Source organism: Microcaecilia unicolor, chromosome 8 (assembly GCF_901765095.1).
Source record: "Microcaecilia unicolor chromosome 8, aMicUni1.1, whole genome shotgun sequence".
In the NCBI taxonomy this organism is placed as follows: Eukaryota; Metazoa; Chordata; class Amphibia; order Gymnophiona; family Siphonopidae; genus Microcaecilia; species Microcaecilia unicolor.
In genome coordinates this window covers 168,618,375-168,645,911 of record NC_044038.1, presented here as the reverse complement: position 1 = coordinate 168,645,911, position 27,537 = coordinate 168,618,375, and the positions used below count along the sequence as shown (strand labels likewise).

Genomic DNA, 27,537 nt, shown 5'->3' with positions numbered 1-27,537 from the left:
TGAACAAAAGAAAAAAAAATCCCATAAAAAAAGTGAAAATTTTTGCCCTGCAAACCCCAATCCCTAATGAATATGCATAAGAAACATTTGCATATAATGGAAGTAATAAGCATGCAAATCTCACTCGTGCCTATTCATTGTAATTATCATGAAAACCTGCGGGGTACCACAAGGATCAATACTGTCACCTATTCTGTTCAATATCTACCTCAAGCCACTAGCTGAGCTGATTCGGTCAATGGACACTCATTTCTACATCTATGCGGATGATGTGCAGCTACTCATACCCATGGAACCTGACTTACCTACAGCCTTGAATAAACTGATCACTTGTCTAACATCAATTCAAGAATGGGCTAAACACAACGAACTTTGCCTGAACCCAAGTAAAACCAAGCTTCTCTGGGTCCCTAACACAAGTGGATACATACCTGACATCAAAAACCCTTTTGGGAAGTATGAACTCCGCCTCAAATCACAAGTCAGGAACCTTGGAATACAGTTAAATTCAACACTTACTCTGATTCCCCAAATCCAAGCAACCTTCAAGAGCTGCTTCTACTATTTGCAACAGCTATGCAGCCTCTCTCCATACATCGAGAAGTTAAATCTTATCCCAGTTGGGCATTCCATAGTAACATCAAGACTGGATTACTGCAATGCACTATACAATGGTCTGACTACAAAGGGCCTGCACCAGCTCCAGTTGATTCAGAATGCAGCAGCAAGACTCATAGAAGGTTGCAAGTGATGTGACCACATCACACCATTTTTGCAAAAACTTCATTGGCTACCAGTACAATACAGGGCTAAATTTAAAACTCTATCTTCAAGGCCCTGAAAGGAAATGGCTCTGACTATCTGAAGAATAGGATGATCCTCCACACACCGCCAAGGACACTAAGGTCTTCCCAAGGACTTTCACTAACTACACCCTCTCCAAAAGACATTACACGATGTGATACCCGCAAGCGAGCCTTCTCCGGAGTAGCCCCCACACTCTGGAATGCATTGCCTGAAGGGCTCCGCTTAACACAAGACTACCTCTACTTCAGGAAGCAGGTGAAAGCTTGCCTCTTCAACCAAGCTTTTAATGGAAGAAGTAACTAACTTGTTAGTCTCACTCACACACATAAGGATTGACTCGGGCTGCGGCGGGACATGTTTATCCACTCCTACCCTAGATCAATCACCTAACTTTCTGATTCTTCCTACTTTCTTACTCATCTATATGGTACAACTTTGCCTTACCCCTCACTACCAATTATAATGTTCTAGTATATATTGTGTTGACATTGTAAGTAGTATACCATGCCATACTTTGTATTGTTGTTCAAATATTTTTACTGCTCCAATTGCCTACTGCTCATGTTTGATCTATTCTTACTGTACAGCACCTTGAATGAATTCCTTCAAAAAGGCGGTAAATAAATCCTAATAAATAAATACTGGTCAGTGGGCCCCCAAGAAAGCTGCGAGAACCACTGCATTCTCTTAACTAGCTAAAGAAAGGCATTCTAGTGACCATGGATGTGACATTTTGCTATAGATTACGAAAACTTCAGCCCTATGTGTATTTTTGTATTATTTCTTCTCAGTGAGGGTTATGTGGTGCCCAACATGTTGGAAATCAACAAATTGTAACATTGAATATACAGTATAAAATAACATGCTTCCATAACATACATCCACTCAGTATATCAAATTTATGCAGGGGTAATACTTATTAGGTCTAATGCAGCGTTAAAATGTTAATTCTCAGTATTTTTATGATTAAATATAATTTTGGTTTGTAGGAATTATTATATTGTTGACTGTCTTATCATCTGTTTTAATGTACTTGCATTCCAGAAAACCAACAGATGTTCTGATTTCACTCTGTATCCAAGAACGATTTGATGTTTCCATGTCTTCCTTGTTGGAAGCTGCGACTTTTACTTATGTTTGTTTACACCGTGCTAAAAGACACCACTTTTTAAACTTACCCGTTCGCCGACGTGCGTCATGACGTTTCAGCCGCCACCGCGCTGTCGCCGCCCCTTTGTTCTGGGAATAGCTTACTGCCGCAGAAGCCGCCTCATCCGGCGGAGGGATACGCAACGCGTCCTGCCGGCCCCCGCACGCTCGCTGATTGACTGTCGCCTGCGCTGCAGACGCGCATGTGAAAAGAGCCCCGGGGCTGAGCGTCCTACGGAAAGGTAAAGTGTGTCTCGTCTCTTGCTTTCAGTGTTTTCGAAGAGTCACGGCGTCTCGAGCGTCTTTTCACCTTTCTCCCTGCCCTTTCAGCAAACTTGTTAGCCCGGTGAAGTAGTTCCAGGAGGGAGGGGGGGGGGGTGGATGGAACTCTTTTTTTTGTCTCCTGAAATCTGCCGACATGGCGCTTCTTAAGGGAAAGTTTGGAATTTTGTGGCGGACGGAGTTATCTGCGGGGGGATGAAATGGAATTAACGGATAGGGGGGGGACAGCGCTTGGCCGACATTTGTTCGCGAAGACGGGGGGGGGGGGGGAGAGGCCTTGCTACTGCCTTTTTTTTTTTTTTTTTTTTTAAACCTCTTATTCGCCCCTCCTGTTACGCCACCTTTCCCTGGGTATCTGCCTCTTCCCCTCGCAAATGTCTGATGTTGGGGGGGATTGGGAAGATGAAGGAATAATGGGAAGAGTGGGGGTTTTTGGGTGGGGGGGGGTGAAGGAATAAGAAAATTTGGGAAGGGGGATGAAGGAATAATGGGAAATGTTGGGAATGAAGGAATAATGGGAAGAGTGTTTTTTTTTTGGGGGGGGGAGAAGGTGAAGGAATAAGAAAAGTGTTTTGGGAAGGGGATGAAGGAATAATGGGACGATTGTTGGGGGGATAAAGGAATAATGGGAAGATGTTTTTTGGGGGGGGGGAAGATGTTTGTAAGCTCCGAGAAGGGACTGTCCTCCTTTGTTAAACTGTACAGCGCTGCGTAACCCTAGTAGCGCTGTAGAAATGTTAAGTAGTAGTGTGTGAGGGGAGGGGGTCTGGTATCTACGAAGAGTTTGGTTCTTTATAGCAGAAATACACTGTCTATATCATTCAGCCCTAATCGAAAAAAAGTTGGTTAGGGGTGTGGAAACGACTGGCATGTTTTGCATTTTTCATTCCTGGAGAAAGGGAAGGATGAACAACTTTCTCTCTTTCTTTATCCCTCCTGCTCTGCTTTATCATCAGTCGGGAAAGCTGGGCTACACTGAAAAATATTCCTGCCACAGCAGAGCTCCATTGGTCGGAAAGCTGATCTTTACTAAAGTATAAGGGGTCTACTTCAAAGCTGAAACGAAGTGGTTGTTCGCGAGCCTAGGCAATAATTGTTTTCTTTGGGTTTCACAACAGTTCATGCAAGGAAATGGATGCAAAACAAAAAAAGATAAATCGTAGTCTTTGGTGGCTTAATTTTTCTGGAGCTAACCTTCCATTCAAAAGGCCAGAGGGGAATAAGCAGAAAATTATTGCCAGGAAATAGAATTGAATCACATAAAATGTATTCCATTACTACTCTGAAGGGGGTTGAGGGTTTGATGTGCTAGAGAGTGATCAGAAGGTGACAATTAGTGCGAATGAATGGATCATAGTGTTGTTAAACAGTTTTCTTACCCTGATGAACTATCCTGTTGGATTTCCTGTGGCTTAATTGTCTCTTCCTGTGGGTTAATTGCCTGTGCAGTTTTTCTGTGCATGCAAATGAACTGCTTAGAAAGATTGTGAAAATTAGCAATAACTGTACCTCTTGAGCTTTAGTTTTTTGATTGCAAATATTGGACTGAAGTCTATGTACATTTAAAAAAAATCATTAATGAGCAGCTTTGCTTGCTTTTAAGTGCCAGTAGCTTCCTTACTGCAAGCACTATTAACGCAAATGGGGCACCGTTTTGCTAATTCTTTTTACAGATGGACCATACAGGTGAAAAAAAGCTCAAGCTCCCCCGTCCCATGATGCTGATATTTTTTTCATTGGCTTCCATTTGTGACAGAAGTTATGATTTAGTACATCAGTCTCTGTGTACCATAAACTTTCAGTCTGCTACCTTTAGAGCAGTGTTTCCCAAGTCCGGTCCTGGAGTACCCCTTCCCAGTCAGGTTTTCAGGATATTTACAATGAATATGTATGAAAGAGATCTGCATATAATGGAGGCAATGTATGCAAATCAAGTTCATGCATATTCATTGTGGATATCCTGAAAACCTGACTGGGAAGGGGTAGTCCAGGACCGGGCTTGGGGAATGCTGCTTTAGAGCACTCTTATCAGATTACCCCTTCCATTTTACACTACCATTGGAATGCATTTTAAGATTGGTTTTTATGCGTCTCCATTTTTCAAATGCTGGAGAGGGCAAGCAGAATTTTGTATTCTATTGCTCAGCAGTGTATGCTTGATTTTCCTGCACTGATCTTATTTCTGATGGCAAAGAAAGATCACTTAAGAAAAATCAGTATAGAAACACTGTGCTAAATGGTAGTGGAGTGAAGATATATGGTTGCCTAGTCATTAGAACACTGGGCTGAAAACCAGAGATGCTGAGTTCAAATCCCACTACTGCTGCTTCTTGTGATTTTGAGCACGTCACCTAAACCTCCATTGTCTCGGGGGCCCTTTTATTAAAGCTTAGTGCACATATACAGATATTAGTATGTACTAAGTGCCACGTGGCCCATCGGTGTAAAATAGAACATACAGCACACGCTAAGCTTTAGTAAAAGCGCCCTCCAGGAACAGGGAAATTTCTCGTGTGCCTGAATGTAACTCACCTTGAGCTGCTGCTGAAAAGGTGTGACTTAAAACATACATTAAATTGTTTCCATTGTGGTTAAAAAAAAATATATATATATATCTGCACTAGTGCAGTTTTACTCTTGTAGCAGTGAATATTTATGCTAGCTCAAGTCTGGTGTAAAGATGTAATGTGGGTGTGGAGGATTCCCTCATCCTCCCCCATCCCATAAAACGGTCCTAGTGGCCCCCTGACCCCAAAAATTCAGTCTCGATTGCGTCAGGTACAAACTTAGGGGCCCTTTTATTAAACTGCGGTAAGCACTGATGCATGCTTACGCAGGATGTGCTCAGGTATCCCGTGATAGTTTCAGATCTGCATGCGCTTCCCATGTGCTGAAAAATACTTTTTATTTTTTAACACTGGGGAGGGCATGTTTTTGGGGGGTGGAGAGTAGGCATGCCCAGTGTTAATCGGTTAGTTTAGCTACAAAGTTGCTTAGAAAATAGGGGCCCTGTTTACCATGCTGCGCTGTAGGTGTGCTAACATTTTAGCTTGCACTAATGATAGGCACCCATTTTATTCCTATGGGTGCCTCTAGCATTAGTGTGTGCTAATGAGTTTGCGTGCCTACTGCGCAGCTTAGTAAACAGGGCTCCCATGCTTATGGCCATGCACTAATTGGGGAAATTAGCACATGATTATTAACTGAGGAAATGGAAAATGTGGCTATTTTACAGCTGCATTACAAGTGTCCTCAGCGCATGGGAAACTCATGCACTAGTCATAACGCAGACCATTTTTTTAATGAAGCTTAGTAAAAGGGTCCCTTAAATTTTCAGTTTTTTTGATATATTGCAAATCATATAAATGTGTCTAAACGGTTAGATTATAAGTCCATTAGAGACAGGAAAATATCTCCTGTACCTGATTGTAACATGCCTTGAGGTGGGACTGGAAAAAGTGTGAGCTAAATTCAAAATTCCTTCTCTGACTCTGAACTTATTTGGGGCTCTTTGAGAAAAAAACATGCACTGCATTTCTTTTAAATGAAAAGTCCCCTTTTGTGAAATAACTTTGTCAGTTTCCCTTCATAAAAATTGTAAGATTTGCATGCATCGTCTGCTGTGCATGATAGTTTAATAAAATTCTTCATTAATTGGCTATTATACAACGTTATGGGAGACTGCTTAATACAGAATTCAGCAAAAGCACACATGGGGCTGTTTTTGCAAAAGATAGGTATAACTCATTAAGGTATAGTTAATAAGTTATTTAAAATATTTATTAAAATGTTCCTGGCTCTAACAGTTGTGACTGCCCAAAGTGATGTACAGTGCTTCAAAAAAGAATGCAGTATATGAAAGACCAACATGACTATTAGCAGATTTGAACATGTTTTTTTTTTTTTTTTTAATGCTTGGCCCTACAGCAGAGTTTCTCCTGCAAGTTTGCTCCTGAACTTATTTACATCTGTAGCAAATTTGAGAAACAGGCCACTAACCCATGGGAAATATCGCTGGCTAGTACATCAGTTTCTAAAATTATAAACACTGCATCTTCTGGCAGTCCTTCCGGTATTGTCTTTTGTGAATATAAAAACTTTAAATCTGAGATGCAAGCAGGGCAAATACCCTGGGCCCCAAGCCTGCTCAAAGCTGAAGAAGGAGCAGTGTACCAATACGTTCTGAGGCCCCAACATGTAAAACGATATCAACCAATGTTGGACCAATAAATCATCATACAAATAAATACATTTGTGTATAGGAAAAGAATGGGGGGAAAAGGTCAGAAGTCACCAGCTCGACACTCCACTCATTCAAATTTTAAGGAGCCATATTCAAAACTTTCAGTATTTGGTGTAATCATTGACCAGACCCCCCCCCCCCCCCCTTCCATCCAAAAACTAGTAACGTGCACAAGTGTTGCTCAATTAATTATATAAACTGTGCTGAGTGACAAGCGGTATGCTAATAGAGCAGTGTGGTACTTATCCTTAGTTCCACAAATCCAGACGAACATCTGTTTCACCATCACTTTAAGGGATTGGGGCTTGAAACCTAAAACAAATTTTTAGTCTGAAAGTCACTCTTCAAAGAATGGTGAACATTTAACAACTCAAAATTGAATTGACAAAGCGATGGCAAAATGGATGTCCATCGGGATTTGTGGAGCTAAGGATAAGTACCACACTGCTCTGTTAGCATACCGCCGGTCACTCAGCACAGTTTTAATTGAGCAATACTTTGTGCACGTTATTAGTTTTTGGAAGGAAGGGGGGTTTTCTGGTCAATGATTACAAATTATACCTATCTCTACTATGGTGGAAAAAGAGGTCACACCACATACATGAACACACAACATACAACACAAGAGGCCAAATAGACCCGAAAACATTCTGGCACCAAGTGTACAATAATGAATGGACAGCACAAACGGACTCTACATACTACCTCTCAGATTGGGACAAAAGATGCAAAAACATACTAGACGAAATAGCACCCTTACAAACAAGAACATCATGTAGGCAAAATTCAATACCATAGTACAACGAAGAACTAAAAAAACTAAAAGCACAATCCAGGAAGCTTGAACGAGCATGGAAAAAATTAAAAGATGAACAATCACTCAACACATGGAAACAAATTCAAAGAAAATACAAATATGCATCAAGACAAGCCAAAAGGTCATATTACAAAACCAAATTAGGGCCCGACTACCAAGACACGAAAAAACTATACCAACTCGTGAACAAATTACTAGACACCACCATTGTCACCACAGCTAACACAAACACCCCATCTGCAGATGCACTTGCCAAATATTTCAACAAAAAAATTGTAAATCTACGCAACACGCTATCTCAGAACACCACCGACATCGATAACTTCTTCGAGTGTATGGACCCAATCCCTGGCGAATACCTAGCGGACAGACTCTGGACAACCTTCGCTCCGTTCACCACTGAAACAGTCGACCAAGCGATTAATATTCTCCAAGACTCACTGTAAATTGGATGTCTCCCCAGTTACCTATTAAAATTCGCTCCCCACCGCTTCATAGTAGACCTCACATCCTACTTAAACTACAGGCTTCAACATGGTCTCTTCCCAAAGGAAAATGGCAACATCCTACTTACCCCAATACCAAAAGATACCAAGAAAAAAAACAGACGATATCAACTACCGACCAGTAGCATCAATTCCACTGGTAGTCAAACTGATGGAAAGCATAGAAACCAAACAACTCACTGACTACACAAACAAATTCACAATACTACACGAATCACAATCAGGATTCTGCTCCAACCACAGTACCGAAACAGTACTAATCACTCTACTAGTCAAATTCAAACAACAAATAGCAACAGGTAAAAGCATACTTCTCCTACAATTCGACATGTCTAGTGCATTCGACATGGTAAACCACAATATATTACTAAGCATCCTAGAATACTTTGGGATTGGTGGAAGTGTACTTAGCTGGATCAAGGGTTTCCTACCAACTAGAACATATCAAGTGAAATCAAACTCGAATATATCATCACCATGGAAAACAGACTGGAGTATCAAGGATTACCACTCTCTCCGCTCCTTTTCAACCTAATGATGATCCCACTAGCCAAATCTTTAACCAATCAAGGTCTTAACCCTTTCATATATGCAGACGATGTCACATTATACATCCCTTACAGACATGACCTAACAGAAATCAAAGAAATCATACTCGGCTTGAACATCATGAACTCATGGGTGAACGCATTTCGACTAAAATTAACACCAAAAAAACACACTGTCTAATCCTCTCATCCCAATATAACACGAACAAACCCTCCAACATAACCACCCCAGACTACACCCTCCCTATCTCAGATAGCCTGAAAATACTCGGAGTTACAATCGATCGAAATCTCACACTTGAAAGCCACAACAAAGAAAATGTTCCACTCTATGTGGAAACTCAAATGAGTGAAACCATTCTTCCCGAGGGAAATATTTTGCAAACTGGTACAATCAATGATACTAAGCCACCTAGACTACTGCAATGGAATTTTGCGGGATGCAAAGAACAAATCATAAAGAAACTCCAAAGTGCCCAAAACACAGCAGCCAGACTCATATATGGAAAAACAAGATTTGAAAGCGCAAAACCCCTATGAGAGAAACTACACTGGCTCCCATAATCGTTCACAAAATCATCAACGCTGAAGCCCCGGGATACATGTCAGACCTCATAGACCTCCCAATCAGAAACAGATCAAGATCAACAAGAACTTACCTAAATCTCCACTACCCAAGCTGCAAAGGACTCAAATACAAATCAACCTACACATCTGGCTTCTCCTGTATAAGCACACAACTATGAACGCACTACCAAACGCCGTGAAAACAACATATGGCCACTTAAACTTTCGGAAACTACTAAAAACTTACCTGTTCAAAAAAGGCATACCCGAACAACCCAACTTAAATGCCTCAACTCTGCAACACAATAAAACCAAAACTCGTTTGGACATAAATTATCTCTTCCTCCTTATGATTCCTAAATCTGACTCTCACGCACGAACTTTACCACAACTTCACTTTGTATTTGTTCATACCGATATTGGTGATCACCTCAATGGTACTATGTAAGCCATATTGAGCCTGCAAATAGGTGGGAAAATGTGGGATGCAAGGTGTTACAAATAAATAAAAATTACACCAATCACCGAAGGTTTTGAATATGACTCCTTAAAATTTGAATGAGTGGAGTGTCGACCTGGTAACTTATGAGACCTTTCCCTCCCATTTTTTTCCTATACACAGGTTTATTTGTGTGGTGATTTATTGGTCCAGCATTGGTTGATATTGTTTTGCTTGAGTTGGACTGACATCTAAGCCTTTAAATAACCAGATGTTAAGTATTCTTAGGCCCCAACATGCAAAACACCAGTTCTGAGTTTGAATTTATCATTTGAGTAGATTGCATGGTCAAAATAATGCAGTAGAGGATTATGAAGAATCACAAAAGGATCTTGTGAGACTAGCCAGCTTATTTTTGAAAGAGAAAGACGTCCATATTTCGACCCAAATCGGGAAATGGGCGTCCTTTTCCTGTGGGCGCCAAAATCGGTATAATTGAAACCCGATTTTTGGCGTCCTCAACTGCAGTCCGTCACGGAGACGATCAAACATCATGGGGGCGGGACTGGGGCGTGGTTATCGGCCGAGGAGAGATGGGAGTCTTTAGCTGATAATCGAAACAAGAAGGGCATTTATGACGAGAATTTGGTCCGCTTTATTTGGACCCTTTTTTTCAAGTCCAAGTCCCAAAAAAGTGCCCCAACTGACCAGATGACCACCGGAGGGCATCGGGGATCACCTCCCCTGACTCCCCCAGTGGTCACTAACCCCCTCCCACCAAAAAAAAACCCACTTTACAAACTTTTTTTCCCAGCCTGTATGCCAGCCTCAAAAGCCGTACCCACCTCCATGACAGCAGAATGTGTTTTATCCTCTGACAGCCTTTCCCTGGTTCTGATGTGGGTCTCGGGTGAGTGTGACACCTTTTCTGTTAAGGGCACTGCAGAGTCACATCAGCAATGCATTGTGGTGGGTGTAGGGTATGGGTGATTCCAGTAGCTTGTGTTAAATGCTCATGATGTTGGTAGTTGGTAGGCTCTACTCCCATGGTGCTTTTCCCTCTGTTTACTGGGTCAGAGTGTGCCCTGTTTTGTTTCCGGTAGTCCATGAGGTAGTGGCCATTTGTGTAAGACAGTTTTAGATCCCTTTCATGTGTTAGCCACGTTACAGCACTTAGGTTTTACCTTGAATGTTGCTGAAAGAGGACATTGTACACCATTCTGCCAGCTCGGACCTACTGCTAATCTCAGTACCAGGGAGACTCTTTGCCAGTGGGGCACAACCTCTGATCCGCAGTTGAGTAAACGTGCTTATTCAAATAAAGGACGTTTTCAGCGAGATTAGTCTTCAGGTGTGAACTGCTGTGCCAAGGTTATACAGCAGCAACAAGTCCTGTCCCTGGAGCACATTTAGTGGGTACTGCAGTGCACTTCAGGCAGGCAGACCCAGGCCCATCACCCCCCCCCCCCCCCCCACCTGTAACACTTGTGGTGGTAAATGGGAGGCCTCTAAAACCCACTGTACCCACATGTAGTTGCCCCCTTCACCCCTAAGAGCTATGGTAGGGTTGTACATTTGTCCCTCCCACGACCAAATGACTTGGATTAGGACGTTTCTGAGCTGGGCGTTATTAGTTTCCATTATAGCTAAAAAAAAAAAACCGCCCAGCTCAGAAAGGACCAAATCCATGGCATTTGGTCCGTCCAAACCGTATTTTCGGAACGAAAGATGGACGCCCATCTTTTTCGAAAATACGGTCTGTCCCGCCTCTTCACATACCCGTTTTCGGACATAGACGCCCATGGAGATGGGTGTTCGCGTCGATTATGCCCCTCTAGGAGACCTGGGTCTCATTTTCAAAGCACTTACAAAATTTCATAGTTTACATATGAAACATTTTACGTCTAAGTGCTTTGAAAATATGCCTCCGGGCATTTGAATAACAGATGAAGTTCAGTGTGTACAAGTGCAAAGTGATGCACATAAGAAAAGGTAATCCCAACCAGAGGTATAAAATGCTGGGTTCTGAGTTAGGAGTCGCTGTAAATAAAAATATCATAGTTATTGTGGTTAACAGGTGCTGAAAAAGCAAATACAATGTTAAGAATCATTTGAAAGGAATAGAGAACAAGACTGAGTGGAATGGCAGGCTGGGACCCAAGGAAACCAGGTTCAAATCTTCTGCTGTTCCTTGTGACCGTGGGCAAGTCGGATCACTTAACTCTTCGTTGTCTCCTCAGCCGTACTAAGTTTTGGTAAAAGGGCCTCTCAGAGCTAGAGGATACCAAAGAATGACTAATAATGGTGTGTGCACAGATTTTTAGGTATCAGTTTTTTGAAACAATCCAGAGAGTGTTCAAAGTACAAAAAGGGTCCAAAATACAACAAAAAGCACCAAGAGCCTTCAAAAAACGGGACACATTTACTTTAATGGTAAAAATCAATATTCCAGTATAGACATGACACGGGCAGTGCCTCATCGGGGTTCAAAATGTTCTACAAAAAAAGTAGCTCAGCGTATTAGGAACAGTGAGTCCCCGTTCCTTAATCTTGGAGCAATCATCATATTAGGAACAGTGATTAAGGAACGAAGGGTTTTTGAAGGCTGTTGGTGCCTTTGTTGCATTTGGCGTGCATAGGTGCTTACCGCGTGAGACTTTACTGCTAGGTCAATGGCTGGCGGGAAGGTCACAGACCCAAAATGGATGCACGGCAATTTTGATTTTGCTGCACGTCCATTTTCAGCAAAAATTTTAAAATGACCTTTTTTTACAAGTGTGCTGAAAAATGGATTGGCGTGTGCCCAAAACCCGTGCCTACACTACAAGCCATTTTTCAGCACACCTTAGTAAAAGGACCCCTTAGTAAAGGGGGGGGGGGGGGGTGACAAATATGCAGTAAGATCTTCTGTTCAGTTTGATGTGTTTACAGATGTCATCGTTGCAGTTTTTCTTATAAATTGTGCTCTATAATTTATTTGCATGCATTTCTATTTAATTTTTTTTCTTTTGAGAATCTAATAATGAGCTTGAGTTACACAACCTTCAAAGATTTAAAAAAAAACAAAACAAAAAACGGTTTATATTTTCTAAATAAGATTATGTAGTCTCACCATTATTTATTTATTTATTTACAGGCACACATTTTGAGAAGTGTGACATCAGCCGAATATAATCTTTATGCAGAATGAGTCTATTGATGATTGACAGCGGGCACTTTTTCATTTAATTCTTCTCGAACTATTTTATAACACATTGTGTTAACAGTTCTGCTAGCTGCTTTTAGCAGCCCCTGCTCTTTCTTATAAAGAAGGCTTCTGGGACATTTGTATCCAATGACGTCAATGGCCAGTTTGTTCTCTTTTACTAGCCCAGCTGTAAAGCGCTTACTGGGTTGGAAACAAGGAGATGAAGAAGAGAAGTGGGCAGAAAAGGCAGTGGATGCCTTGGTTAAAAAGCTGAAAAAGAAGAAAGGTGCAATGGAAGAGTTGGAAAAGGCATTGAGCAGTCCTGGTCAGCCTAGCAAGTGTGTTACTATTCCTCGTTCTTTAGATGGCCGACTTCAAGTGTCCCACAGAAAAGGCCTGCCACATGTAATATACTGTCGTGTCTGGCGTTGGCCTGACCTGCAGAGCCATCATGAGCTAAAACCATTAGATGTGTGTGAGTTTCCTTTCGGATCAAAGCAAAAGGAAGTGTGCATTAACCCATATCACTACAAAAGGGTGGAGAGTCCAGGTATGTTCATGGTTGCGTCCTCCTTACTCGTTCTCCAGTGAACACAATTTCAGGCTGTTTTCCAAACCCAGAACCTGTGCAGTAGTGGAGTTTCAAACCAGCCTACAGCTGAGAAACTTGGCTCTTTGGCCTTCATGCTGTTTAAGCTTTGAGTGTCTCTGTGCACTTCGTAAAAATGCTCCCAGGTACACATCTCACCTTTGCTCCCTTATCTTGCCCCCTGAGCCCTCCAAAACCTACTGCCCCCCCCCCCTGTAAATAACTACAGTAGCCCTTATGGGTGAAGGGGGCACCTGTATGTGGGTACAGTAGGGTTTTGATGACTTTTAGGAGGGGTCATAGTTTCCACCAGGTAGAGGGGGATAGGGACCCTAGTCCTCCACTCCATAGCTCACTGCACCGATCACTACATTACTCTAGCGACCTACATGCTGCTCTTATAGACCTGGCTAATAACATCTGAGGCTGATATAGAGGCTGTTAAGTCATATTTTTATTTTGGGGGGTTAGGAGGGGGGGGGATCAGTGACCTATTTGGGGGGGGGGGGGTCATTCCTGATTCCCTCCAGTGATTATTTGGGCATTTAGGGCACCTTTTGTGCCTTATTTGTTATAAAAACAGGTCTAGCTCAAAACGTCTTAGTTTTAGTTTTTTATTCCATTATGGCAGCTTACAGTACTAAGATAAAAACAATTACAATTATTCATACACGTGTAACCTACAGACCTCCAACTTAAATGGGTCAGAGAGCAGATCAGTGATATTGCAAAGAGGTGGTTATATTAAATGACTTTACAGGATATGGATTGGATATCCCATCTGGAAAGAAGTAGGTAGATAATGGATGCCTTACAAGGGGCTGTGCTCAGACAAATTGTTTATGGAACCCACCAGGGCAATGTCAACGCTGGAATGTTCAAATGGGTCTCTGCCTGGGCAGCAGTGATTACTACATGGTTAAGTTTGATATAAAAGCAGAGGTACAGTCCAGTTGCATCAAAGTCCTGGATTTCAAACATGTTGACCTCAGTAAAATGGGGACGTACCTGAAGGAGGAGTTGGCAAGATGGGAGGAAATAAGGAAAGTGGAAAAACAGTGTGCTAAAATGATAAGGGAAAGGCAGAACTTTTCAAACAATACTTCTGTTTGGTGTTCAGGAAGAAAATATTTGGAGGAGGTCCACAGATGATTTGACAAAGATGCAACTGGAGATGCTGTAGTTACCATAGTATTCATGAAAGAAAGTGATTATGAACAACTTGCAAAACTGAAAGTGGACAAAACCATGGGACTCAATTAAATACATCCCAGAATCAGGGCTTTGGAGTTGGAGTTGCAAGCAATGTTGGGTGAAGTAGAAATGGAGTGAAATGTGCCTCATTTTTCACTTGTTTATGTTAAATTTCATCTTTCATTTGGTTTCCCAATTTTCCGGTCATGTGAAGTCCTTGTACAATTTCTCACAATCTACGAGCAGTTTAATAATTATTGTTAGAGCCAGGACTTCCTTGAAATAATTTTACAGAATCTCAGGTAAGTACAAATGGATAATTAGAAAATTCAAAAATGTAAATTTTTGACAGATACTGATTCTCCAGTGCCTGCGTGTTGTGATGGAGAATAAGATCGTCTCTAATCCGAGATGCCTCAATTCTTTGCATGATAGAAACTCCATCAAAGACCAGTCTATTATCCATATCTATAAACTTTTATTTTCTACATTTAGAGAAATCACACAGATGGAAAACCAAAGTTCTCAGCATGCCCTCCGTTTTCTAGATGTTTTCTCAGTGAAATCTCTTGGGCTTTACTTCCTCACAGAAACTAAGCTAACGTACCAAAGAGCACGAGAACCCATTTGCCCACCAGATAGCTAGCTGGGGAAGCCATCTGTTACCCAAATTGAAAACTCAAGAAAAGAGAACTATGTAGGAGAGACTTATCTCTTAGAACAACAGGGAAAGTAAAAAATGGAGGTGAGGTAGTTCAAACTCAAGACAGTATTGAGGCATTTGATTCAGACCACTGCTCCGAGACTGGACTAGAATGCATAGATCTGGTTTTGAAAACTAACACGTCTGTTCTTAGAACCTTGATTAACTTGGGCATAGCAGCTGATCCTTTGCCCTTATATTTATATTTGCACACAGCGTGGAGTAGCAAGGAAAGTAAACAGTGGCTGACCTGGCTCCAAAGTGGCGTTCGGGCATATGGCTGTGACAGCATGCCTCAACCAAGGAACGCCTTGATCTCTTCAAGCTGGCCCTTAAAAATGACATCATCAAGATTGACTCAGGCATTCCCATACAGATCCTTTCCAGGTCCTGGCACTAAAGATGACAGCAGTCTGGATAAGCCTCTCAGCCTCGGGCATGGTTCATAGAACTACCAGTGTGAAATATTTTTGGTCTGTTTCCTGTAATCCCTGCGCTTGTATGCTAGTCATAGTTTTGTCACTTTTCAATCTTTTCCATGTCCATCTCTTCTAATCTCTCATTACTTTCCAAGTTCATGTTCTGGGCTGCTCTATTTCAGCTTTGCCTGTCTGCCTCTCTTCGTCTAAACCTGTCCCTTAATTTTTCTAGCCAATTGCTATGTGATCCCACTTGGAACAGTTGTTGTCATCTTCCTTTTTCAACAGTGTCTGGTATACTAGGAAAAGGATTCCATGGTCTTTGCAATCTACTACTACTACTTCTATTTAGCATTTCTATAGCGCTACAAAGCGTACGCAGCGCTGCACAAACATAGAAGAAAGACAGTCCCAATCCTTCTGGCTTGCCTTTCATTCTGCATTATGTCGTAAAATCAAATTGCTATTTCTCACTCATGAAGCAGGCTTCTAGAGATCCTTATAGCTTGCCTAATATTTTGTGTTCTGTTCTATTTTTCCTTTGTATCCAATTCTGCTACTCACAAATTTATTTAAATTCAAAATTAATGAACTACTGTGATGTAAAAGTATGCAGCTCAGCTCATTGATTTTTGAATTTTAATTGCTAATTTTGTCTTGCTGGATTTTGCAAAAACATTTAAAAAGAAACAATCATCTATACCAGTGGATTTGAGTTCTTAGATTTTTCTTTATTACTCCCCTTTTACAAATCTGACCAGACACAGTTTGCACTAGAATCTTGCATTGAGTGGTCTAATATATTCGCTGCAAAAACATCCAATGCAGTAAGCTATTGCCATGCAGATTACCGTGGCATTAAAAATGTATGCTGATAGAAATTGCTATAGTATTGTGCCTTCCATTTACTATATTGGAAGGAATTGTTTTTTTCCTTTCTCCTTTTCCTGTCAGTGTACGAGCCAAGCCCTGTTCAGTGAACATGGATTGACTATACTGACAGGAGGTGGAAAAAAGTATCCCTTGTTCAGTACCCTGGGCCAGGGAGGCTCAACCAGAGAGCCTTTGTGCTACAGTACTCTTTCCTCTGTATACCAGTTATATTAACCTGTTCTGTAGAGGCATCAAGTGTTCCCTCTGAGAACTCAGTTGATGAGCAAAAAAATGTCCTTTGTGGGCCAAAACTTTCAGTTACATTACCCTGTGAGTACTGCTGTTATTATGCACGAGGACAGGGCATGGGGTGAGGTGTAGGAGGCAACTTTCCATCATAAAAATGAAAAAGGCATATAATTTTTTATTAGATTATTATTTTAGGCAATTTAAAAAGATGTACTTACAACACAAAATACCAGTACTGTCAAGACTTGGACAGCTCCAGCCCTATCTAAGAAAAGGCAGCACTGCAAATTTATATTACAGAACGAGCTGCACTGCCAAAGATTCCTACAGTGAATTATATGTTAGCAGAACCACTCACCTTGGCCACACCTGCAAAACATAGGCACCCACCAAATTCAGAACATGGGACCACAAATTAGAAATTTAAATATGCAGACAAAAACTAAACTGGAGAGCTCAATAAACCAGACTTTGCATGCAGTGCAACATTAGACAATTAAGAATGCATTTCCTAATTTTCTTCTGGTACTGAGCAAGATACAAAGACATCAGGCATGCACATTTCCCAAAGCTGGTATATTCCATTTCAAAATTTAAAATAAAATGTTTTTTTCCTTTTCTACTTCTGACTGGGCATTCCATTTTTGTGTCCATCCTAAGGTTGACCATTTCCCCCTTGCTTCCCCCCCCCCCCCCCCAAACCTCCTTAGGATCATCTGGTAACCATATCATAACACACCATAGTTGCTCCCCTTGCCACACTGTGATTCCTCTGGTATGCACTCCCCAGTTTATCCTCCCATCTTATTTCTCCTTAGCACCTTTTAGCAGAAATGGAAGAAGAGAGCACAGCTGCATTTGGGCCATGTTGGCTCTGCCTTCTGAATCTAAACTTTGGGGCTCTGTGGTGTCCCATGCAGTTCAAATTCAACAAGTCAAGGCCACAGCAGAGGAGGGCATATGGTCGACATGCAGGCCGCTCTCCTGCTTTTGTTGAAAAAACATTAGAGTGAGAGAAGGTGAAAGAGGGTAAGTTGAAGGGGAAGGGACATGGGAAGGGCAATGAGTTCAGGCAGAGGGGTAGAGCTGGGTGTGAGTGCTGGGGGGAAGAGGGAGGGCAACAGTACCGTGCTGCATGTTTTCCACAGCACTGATGCTGCACAGCAGTCCAAAACTGATGAGTGGCACTTTGAAACAAGGTGCACAGACATGCAACCATGTAGCTTAGAGTGAACATTGGAGGCATCCATCAGTTTCTTTCTCCTCCTTTTGCTGTCTTTGAAAATTGTGATGCCTGATCCCTAGTGTTATATCAGTGTGCTGATTAAGGGAGTGGAGCAAGACATCACTGAAATACCGTCCCGGATCTGGTAAATAATATTGGTCCTTGGGTGCCCTGGGCCAGATAATCCCAGGGTAGGGGAGTGTGGTTTTTCCCTCCTTGGCCCACTGGGAGGTGTAGGGAGTTGGGGTTGAGATGTACTGGATCTTCCATGGTAAAGAGCTCTACTTCATCTTAAATGATCTTCTGCCCCCATGCTGCATCTTCCTGCCATGCTAGAAAGAGGAAAAAAAGGATTTGGCATTGTCATGTGTTTGTGTGCCTACATAAGTACATAGGCACCGCCATACTGGGAAAGACCAAGGGTTCATCAAGCTCAGCATCCTGTCTCCGACAGCGGCCAATCCAGGCTTCAAAAACCCGGCAACCCCCCCCCCCCCCCCCCCCCCCAAAAAAAAAAAAAAAATTAATAATGTTCAATGGACTTTTCCCTCAAGAATCTGTCTAAATCCCCTTTAAATTCCGTAAGGCAAGCTGCTGCCACTACATTCTCCGGCATCGAGTTCCAGAGTCTAACTACACGCTGAGTAAAGAAAAACTTTCTCCTATTTGTTTTAATCTACCATATTCTATAGCTTCATCTTGTGTCCCTGTTTTGTTGTTGTTTGAAAGTGTAAACAATCGCTTCACATCTGTCCGCTCTACTCCGCTCATTATCTTGTAGACATCTATCAATATCACCCCTCAGCCGCCTTTTCTCCAAGCTGAAGAGCCCTAACCTTCTCAGCCTTTCCTAATTGGGAGTCGTTCCATTCCTTTATCATTTTCGTCGCCCTTCTCTGCACCTTTTCTAATTCCTTTATAGCTTGTTGAGCTATTTATAGCCTGTTGAGCTATTTAGTATGATGTTTTTACTTTTGGAAAGACAGGCAAAGAAAATTTGAAATGAAGCTTGCAATGGCAGCAAAAACTGATAGTAAGAATTTTTTAGGTACATTTGAAGCAAGAAGCCTGTTAGGGCCATTGGATGATTGAATAGTAAATGAGGCACTAAGACACAAGGCCATAGTGCAGAGTCTAAATGAATTGTTTGCTTTGGTCTTTACTGAGAAACATGTAAGGGAGATGCCCAAGGCAGAATATTTAAAGGTGATGATTTAGAGGAACTATAAATAAAAAAAATCAGCAAATCACGTGATTGGGTGCCATATGGTCTAAAGTGCAGGAAGAACTGCTATTAGGTTACAGAAATCTCCCATGGTATAACACCAGTTTTTATGAAGGTCTTCAGGAGTAAGGCTGATGTCAGTGCTAGGCAAAATGGTAGCAAGCATTATAAAGAAAAAAAAATCAGTGAGATTGTTTAATAGCCTAAAACCATCGTGGGCTTAACCAGTGGAAGCCTTGCCTCGCCAATCTGTTACATCTTTTTGAAGGTATATATAAACATATAGATAAAGGTTAGCCAGTTGGTTCAGTGCATCTGAATTTTCAGAAAGCATTTGACAAAGTTCCTCATGAAAGTCAAGAAATTAAAAAGTCATGGGTTGGGAGGAAATGTCCTAAAAGTAGAATACGGTTGAATGGTCAAATGTTCTCAATGCCGAAAGGTGAGTAATGGAGTGCTTCGGGAGTGTGTTTTGATACCACTGCTTTTTAACTTTTATAAATGAACCTGGAAATAGGAACAAGTCAGGTGTTAAGCTATGTCATCTGAAAACTTATTCAACATTCTTCATCATGAACAGGTTGTGAGACATTGCAAGAGGACCTTGCAAAACTAGCAGCATCCAACTGGCAGATGAAATTTATTATGCACAAGTGTAAAGCAATTCATGGGAAGAGCAACTCTGACTATACCTACACAATGTAATACTCCACATTAGAAGTCACCATGCAGGAAAAGCATCTGGATGGTGTTGTGGACAATATATTGATATCTGCTGTCCAGAAAGCGATAGAATGCAAGAAATTATTAGGAAAGGAATGGAGACTAAGTGAATATCATGATGATTTTGTATTGTTCCATTTGTGTGCTGTTCTGGTCACTGAAGAAAGATATAACAGACGTAGAAAAAGTACAGAGGTGACCAGAATGATATGAGGAAAGGCTAAAGGGGTTGGGGCACTTCAGCTTGGAGGAGGGGGGGGGGGTATTGTAGAAGAAGAAGGTTTTGTCCTTCCAAAGCTTGTCCTTTTTTTTTTCCTATTACCTTTAACGTGGAACACGGCAACTTTACAGACTGTTCATCCCTTGCTTCATATTTTATTGTTGCGATTATTCAGCGCTGTGTACATCTAGTAGCGCTATAGAAATAAGTAGTACTAGATTATCATGTTCAGACAACATATTTATCGAAAACAGGGAAATGCAGCAGTACAGTAAAAGAAAATACAACACAACTGTTTAAAAATGAATAAAGGCAGGTACATCACATGCCAAAAAACACAACTGTCTCGTGTACGAAATCACCGATAGATTGCATATTCTATGCTGTTTAATGTAAATAGCTGCGCTTGAAAGCACCAAGGTAACTCTGCTTTTAGTACAGCTAACTGCAGTATTAACAAGAAGAAATGGCAGCACTTTCTGTCTCGGTGCTCACCCTGATACGCAAAGGTGAAAACATTATGTTCTTTTCATAATTGTTTGGTAAAGGATTTGTGGTGTGAGTAATAATGTAGTCAGTTTATTTTGTAGAAGATGTATTTTGTACTCTCTTAGATCAGTTTCATCTTGCCCTCTAGCAGTTGAAGCTTTTTAACTATTTGCTAATACTTATATGTCCTTTTCCTAACCTCTTTTTTTTTTTTTTTTTTTTGTCTTTTTACTTCAGTTTTACCACCAGTGCTAGTTCCCAGGCATAGTGAATTCAATCCCCAACACAGTCTTCTGGTTCAATTCAGGAACTTAAGCCACAATGAACCACATATGCCACACAATGCCACCTTTCCGGATTCTTTCCAACAACCCAACAGCACTCCGTTTCCCATCTCACCAAACAGCCCCTACCCACCATCTCCTGCCAGTACTACGTACCCCAGCTCCCCTGCGAGTTCTGGACCAGCTAGTCCATTTCAACTGCCAGGTAAGAAACATTAACTCCTAATCTTGTTTATTGGCTTTTTTTTTTTTATTGTCATGTATGGCAGGAGACTTTCTTCAGAAGTCCTAGCAATATGTCGAGCTGATTGCAGCTGCTTCTTGTGTGTTTGTGTACAGTGCTGTGTACATCTAGTAGTGCTATAGAAATAATAACTAGGAGCAGTAGAACACAAGTGGCAATAAAACTACAGACAGTATCCGAAAAGTTTGGGAACTTAATTTGGTGATATTACTGAAGTGCATGTTTTCTGACTAAATATAAGAGTAAAACAAATTACAAAGATGTTTATTTATTTTTTTTTAGTAATTTGTGAAATTACACTCATTCAGCTGAATATATAAATTTAGGGGCCTTTTACTAAGGTGACTGAAAAATGGCCTGCAGTAGTGTAGACGTGTGTTTTGGGCGCACGCACAAAATCATTTTTCAGAGCACCTGTAAAAAAATGAAAATTGCCACGTGTCCATTTTGGGGTCAGAGATCTTACCACCAGTCATTGACCTATCGGTAAGGTCTCACTCAGTAACAAGGCGGTAATGGTCTATGCGTATAAAATGCAGATTTCCGCCCGCACGCCAGAAAAGAAAAACATTTTTCAGTGCGGTAAAAAATGAAATTACGGCATGAGCCATGCGGTAACCGGCCGGTAACTCAGAATTGCCGCGCGTTGGGTGCTTGTAAGCGCTTACTTGGCTTAGTAAAAGGGCTCCTTAATGTTGTGTCATTGGCCTTAGAAGGCGACTATTCCAGAAGGAGGCCACTCAGATACCTGGGCCATACTATCAGCAGACGAACTCGGCAGGGTGTTTTGTCCTTGAGGAACGGTTCCTTAATTCAACTGTCCTGAGTTCCCTCTTTCAGGACGTTTCAGATCGACCTTTTTGCCAGCAAGGAGAACGTGGTGCTTTCTTTCTGCTGTTCTCTTTTTCTTCACCCCACTCCCCTACATCTGGTTCAGATGCTTTGGCGATTACAAAGCTGAAGCACAACAATTCTCATAGTGTTATTTGCATCAACAGAACTGGTTCCCTTTTTCTCAAAATGCTAGCAGTTCTGTATCTTGATAGGCTATTCCGGGTCCCAGCATTGGCGATTTAGTAGGAGGGCCACCAGACCCAAAGTCTGTAGAAATCGCAGCCTGAAAATTGAGCCATCTTTAGTTTCTGCTCTTGGTTTTCCACATCCCATTCAGGATATGTGGATCTTATGGTTAACACTACAGATTATGATTCCTTAGTGAAAATTGCACATTTTGAAATCTGATGCCTTTGAAAGTCTCACTTATTTTTGAAAAACTTATTTAATAAGTACCCCCCCCCCCCCCCCCCCCCCCCCATTTGCTAATGCTGACACAGCCCATTCGCTTTGGGCTGTGTTGGAATTGTCATGCAACAGCCGCTGTGCAGCTTAGTAAACGGGGGTGCATTTGTTTGTTTAATATACTTATTTGGAAGGGTGTAATTTTTTTTTTTTTTTTGGTATTTTTTTAAAGACATAGGCACTGGAGAGTTGCACGGGGACAGAAATCCACCCGTCCCTGTCCGTCCCCACTGGAATCCAACCCATCCCTATTCGTCCTGGTGGGGAATCTAACCCATCTCCAACCGTCCCCACAAGAATTTAACCTATCCTCACCCAGTCCCGCAAGAATTTAATGGTACATAAAAAAAAATTGCTGTTGGCTCTCTCAGTCTCTCTCTGGGTTTGAGCCGTAGCACTGCAGGCAAGGAAAGAATGGAAGTTGTAACACTCTGGTACGCATATGCAAGACTTCTCTGATTCACTGGCACTGTATGCTAAGAGATTGCCACATGCACGCAGCAGTAGGTCAGGTGACATCTGATGTTCGTGCCTATGTCGGAGCTGAGGTCTGCGCATCAGCCCAGAAGCAGAGAGGATTAATAGTAACAATCATTATCAATTCATGATTAAATCAACAATGAATGTGATATTATATACTTGATTATGGTCTTTCTGTGGCTTTTCTGGGACATAGACCATAGAAGTCCGCCTGGCCCTATCTTTATGTTCCAACTGCTGGAGTTGCCCTCAAAGCCTACTTCAGCCTATTCATTTTCTCATTTATGGGACACAGACTGTAAAAATCTGTCCAGCACTGTCCTTATGTTCTAGCCACTGAAGTTACTGTCTAAGCCCTTTCCAGCCCATCCTAAACTAGATTGCCATATATGAGACACAGACCGTACAGGTCTCCCGGTATCAGCCCTAGTTCATCACAGCCAGAGTCGCCATCTAAGTGTCACTCGACACATCCACACACAAGCAGCCGTTTAAGTTTAGGCTTTTTATAACTTCCATTTTCTAATTAGAGATTCTCTGTGTTCATCCCATGTCTTTTGGAATTTCATCACCATTTGTATCTCTACCACCTCCTTAATGGAGATTTTCCACATCTGTGCTGTCAAAGTAAGGAGGCAGAGGAGACAGCACTCAAAGAACTTGGTACTTGGTAGGTGAGAGGCTGGCACAAGTGCAGCATACACTTCCACGAGAACCCCACAGGAACTGCTGCTGTCCCCACAGAAGCCCCATAAGAACTGCTTCCATCCCCGCGGGATTCCCGCGAGCCCCGTTCCCGTGCAGGTCTCTAATAGGCACCCTCTTATGAAATTACTAGCCGTTCAGCCCATAAAAACGGGCTAGTATAGGAGGGGGGGGGGGGTTCGCCGAGTTCACCGCTGCCGCTCCCCCTCCGAGTTCGTGTGTGTGTGTGTCCCCCCCCCCCCCCCCCCGGAGCCGTCGCCACCCACCTTCCACCCGGTTGGGCCCTCGCTCCGCTATTGAAACAGCGAGGGCATGCAGCACACAGCTCTACTGCTGAGCTGCCATGGCCTTCCTTCTTCTCTGCCTGTGTCCCGCCCTCGTGTGACGTAACGTCGTCGAGGGCGGGACACAGGCAGAGAAGAAGAAGGAAGGCTGACGGCAACTCAGCAGAGCTGTGTGCTGCGTGTCCTCGCTGTTTCAATAGCGGAGCAAGGGCCCGACTGGGTGGAAGGTGGATGGCGGCGGCGACTCCGGGTGGGGGGAGCATTAGCGACGGCGGTGTCCCTCGCAAATGCGCAGTAGAGACCCTCTCTGTTCCGCCCTCATCATCACGTATTGATGTGGGGGCGGGGCAGAGAGGGTCTCTACTGCGCATTTGTGAGTCAGTACGACACTCGCCATTTATATGTATTGATTATGTTAATGACCTGTGTACAATTCTTGGTATAATTAGAATTTATTTTAATTGTATTTCAAAAATTTATATACCGCACAATCTGCTATTCTCAGTGGTTTACAACAAAAACATACATATTAGAGTTGGGTGTAAGCTCATATATACACAAAAACCTACACATCTGTAATGACAATGCTTATTAAGATTAGCTTAAAAATAGTAATCATAATAAATATGCATGCACTATACAAGGCTTGATTTCTACATAACTCTCAAAACTTGACCACTTTAAATACAATTTGGGATATATCATCCTGAATAAATTTGCTATAAGCCTACACTTGTGCCATCCACCTCACCTAAATAATGTCCCTTCACTGTCATGATGTTTTCTTTAGTGTGAACTGATTGGGCCCTGCCACTTCCTCACTGGTGATCCGTCAAGCCTGCTTCTCACAATTTCTTCAAAACATACTTAACACTTTCTTCCACCACGTTTTCTGGAAATTCTTGCTCCAGTCTATGAGAACCATTACCTTTTTTCAGATACAAATTTGTAATAAGGATCAGGTCCTCCTCCTCATAGGAATATTATGGGCATCTGCATGGTTCTCGCGTGCTAAAACTCTAGCATGCCTTTGTAAACAGGGTCCTAGGTGGTTGTGACATCATTTAGGTGAGGTGGCCAGCGTGAGTGTAAGCTTATTGCAAATTTATTCAGGATGATATATCTCAAATTTTATTGAAATTTTATTATTTATTTGTTACATTTGGATCCCACATTTCCCACCTATCATGTTTTGACCAAGTTATGCAGAGGACAAGCTTTGTACAGTTTTTTGTTTTGTTTTTTGAAAAAAGTGTAGATATATTTATTATGATTTAGCTTTTACACAGCTTGAAGATATCAGATATACATACACAAGTAATGTTCATGCTTTGGACAATGTTTACTGTCTGGAGGCAGCAGTTAATGTTTTGTCTTTTTTTTCTTAGCTGATACCCCACCGCCAGCATATATGCCTCCAGAAGATCCTATGGGACAAGATAATTCACAGTCCATGGATACGAGTAGCATAATGATTCCACCAATTTTGCCAGCTGTGTCTAGTAGAGGTAAGATATAGTAAAATGCAATTGCTTGTGAATATTTTATGATATCAAATATTTAAAAACAAGTCAGCTTGTTTTAATTGCTGGTTTCTTATATCCACACTACTCTTACTACTGGTTTTTAGCCTGCTTTACATAGGGACGAAGGCTTATGAGATTCAGTGTCTCTCCTTAATCTCTTTTGTGTTTGTACTGTTCATACCAAATTTTCAAAATATGTTATGGGTTCTAACATGTTCCTGAAAGACTAGGGATCGATATGTTATGTGCACATAGTTCTATGTTGGAATGTGAATTTATCTTATGCTGCATTATGTAACTAATAGGGAATTTTGTAAGTTTCATGGGTTAAGGGTGGAATATAAATAAGGTTTGTTTTCCTAGGTATCTATAGATTGCAAATTTAGGGCCCTGTTTACTAAGCCATGTTATTGGCACGTTAGTGTTTTTAACGCATGTTAATCATCATGGGCACTTGTTAACAGTGTACGCGCCTACAATATCCCTATAGGCACCTACACGGTTAGCGTGTGCGTTAATTGTAGGCACGTTAAAACACTAGCATGCCTTAGTAAACAGGGCCTTTGGATGTTTGTTTTGAGGCTAAAAAAAAAATCAATGTTATTGGTGTTTTCACACGACAACTACTATTGCCGGGTGCCTTTCTGGTGGAACCAAAGAAAAGGTTCGAAGGAACAGAAAAATCGGAGTCTCTGGTCTGTTTGACAGGTTTTCCACAAGGCTCCTGTCTTTCAGCGGTGTTGTTTAATCTTTTTCTTGTACCTTTATGTACATTATTTATTTGTTACATTTGTACCCCACATTTTCCCACCTATTTGCAGGCTCAATGTGGCTTACATAGTGCCGGAGAGGTGTAAGTAGCCTCCGGAGTAAACAAATACAAGGTTATGTTGTAGTAAGAAAGGTTCATGTGGAAGGACCACATAAAGGAATCGTACTTTGGTTAGTCGTTTATTGATAGTTACAAACTTTAGTGGTGTTTTGTCGCGTAGATCAGGCATTTAAGTTGGCTCAGAAGGGTATGCCTTTTTAAACAGGTGAGTTTTTAGTGTTTTTCTGATGTGTAGGTGGTCGTATGTGGTTTTCACGGCTTTTGGTAGTTCGTTCCACAGTTGTGTGCTGATGTAGGAAACACTGGATGCGTAAGTTGTTTTGTATTTTAGTCCTTTGCAGCTAGGGTAGTGCAGATTTAGGTATGTTGAGACGTTTGGGGTGCAATACAAGTTGTATGCTGATGACATACGGTTTGTACTGTCTTGTTGAGAACTCTTTTGAAGATACTTTTGTTAAATTGAGATTTTACCTTTCAAAAATTTTGCGATGGATGGAAATCGTTTGACATTGAACATTTCAAAAACTCAGTTCCTTGTCATCAAGCAGATGAAGCCATTACGTATGGGGTTATGTCCATCAACCAGCAGGGGAGATAGAGAGCACTCAAACTTTCACAGTGCCCTCTTGGCCAGCTAGCTCCACTGCCTCTTCAGTATTCTCTATCTCCCTTAGCAGGGTGGCCTGCAGCTTGTTCGAGCTCCAGAAAAATCTGCCGGGAGGTGGTTCCTGGCTTGCCAGTTGTTAACCGGGGTGTTGGAGGCTATAGCAGCTTCACTTTAAAGGCACATAGGTTAGCCCTTTCCCTGCCTTACCCATACCTCTGTGGATGTGGACATATTGCCTTGCTTTCCCTGTCCTTACCCACCAACACTGGATGCAGGCATATAGGTTCGCCCTTTCCCTGCCTTTCCCACTCATCTGAGCCTCCGGAGTCTTCAATACCTCTGCTTTCCTCACAGCTTAAAAAAAAAAAAAGTTGCGTCGCGTTTTTAAACGCAGAGACGCTGGAACAGAGGTTTTTGACCTGATTTTCAGCAGGATCGTAGTTGTACACTAGATCCTTTGAGGTAAGAGTGTTTTCCAACTCCTCCGGGGTGGGCCTGCGATCGGGGCGATTTTGGTGCGAAACCGCCATTTTGGATTTTATCGCCGTTTTTCGGCGATGGCTGCGGACAATGTAAAGCGCTGTTCCACTTGTGGCAAGCGCAAATCAGCAGCAGGGCTCTGTAAATCGTGCTGTACTGGCGTAGGAGCCGGCTCGAGCATGGTGAGCGATGTTTCTTCCCCGCTCTGAGCTGGCAGCGGCACCATTTTGCTTACACCGCATGGCGCGGCCTCCGTGGACACGGAGAGACCTGAGCCGGGTGGGGCACCTCGAGATGAGGTTATTTCAGGAGTGGCTAGCACCGGACAGGATTTGGGTGCCA

General features: G+C 42.1%; 1 protein-coding gene across 3 annotated transcripts in view; it reads left to right on the top strand.

Annotated features, from left to right (window-relative positions):
• Positions 1 to 2,096: 2,096 nt before the first annotated feature.
• SMAD5 (SMAD family member 5) overlaps positions 2,097 to 27,537 on the top strand; it is a 60,549-nt gene continuing 35,108 nt past the window's right edge. The window contains exons 1-4 of one of the 3 annotated variants that reach the window (XM_030211117.1): positions 2,097 to 2,198; positions 12,495 to 13,095; positions 20,692 to 20,943; positions 25,139 to 25,258. In XM_030211117.1, the coding sequence (XP_030066977.1) occupies positions 12,693 to 13,095; positions 20,692 to 20,943; positions 25,139 to 25,258 (775 nt within the window). In that variant the 5' untranslated portion in view covers positions 2,097 to 2,198; positions 12,495 to 12,692. Of the gene's footprint in view, positions 2,199 to 2,569; positions 2,590 to 10,247; positions 10,269 to 12,494; positions 13,096 to 20,691; positions 20,944 to 25,138; positions 25,259 to 27,537 lie in introns of those variants that run through there. The other 2 variants (XM_030211119.1, XM_030211118.1) reach the window with 2 other exon arrangements.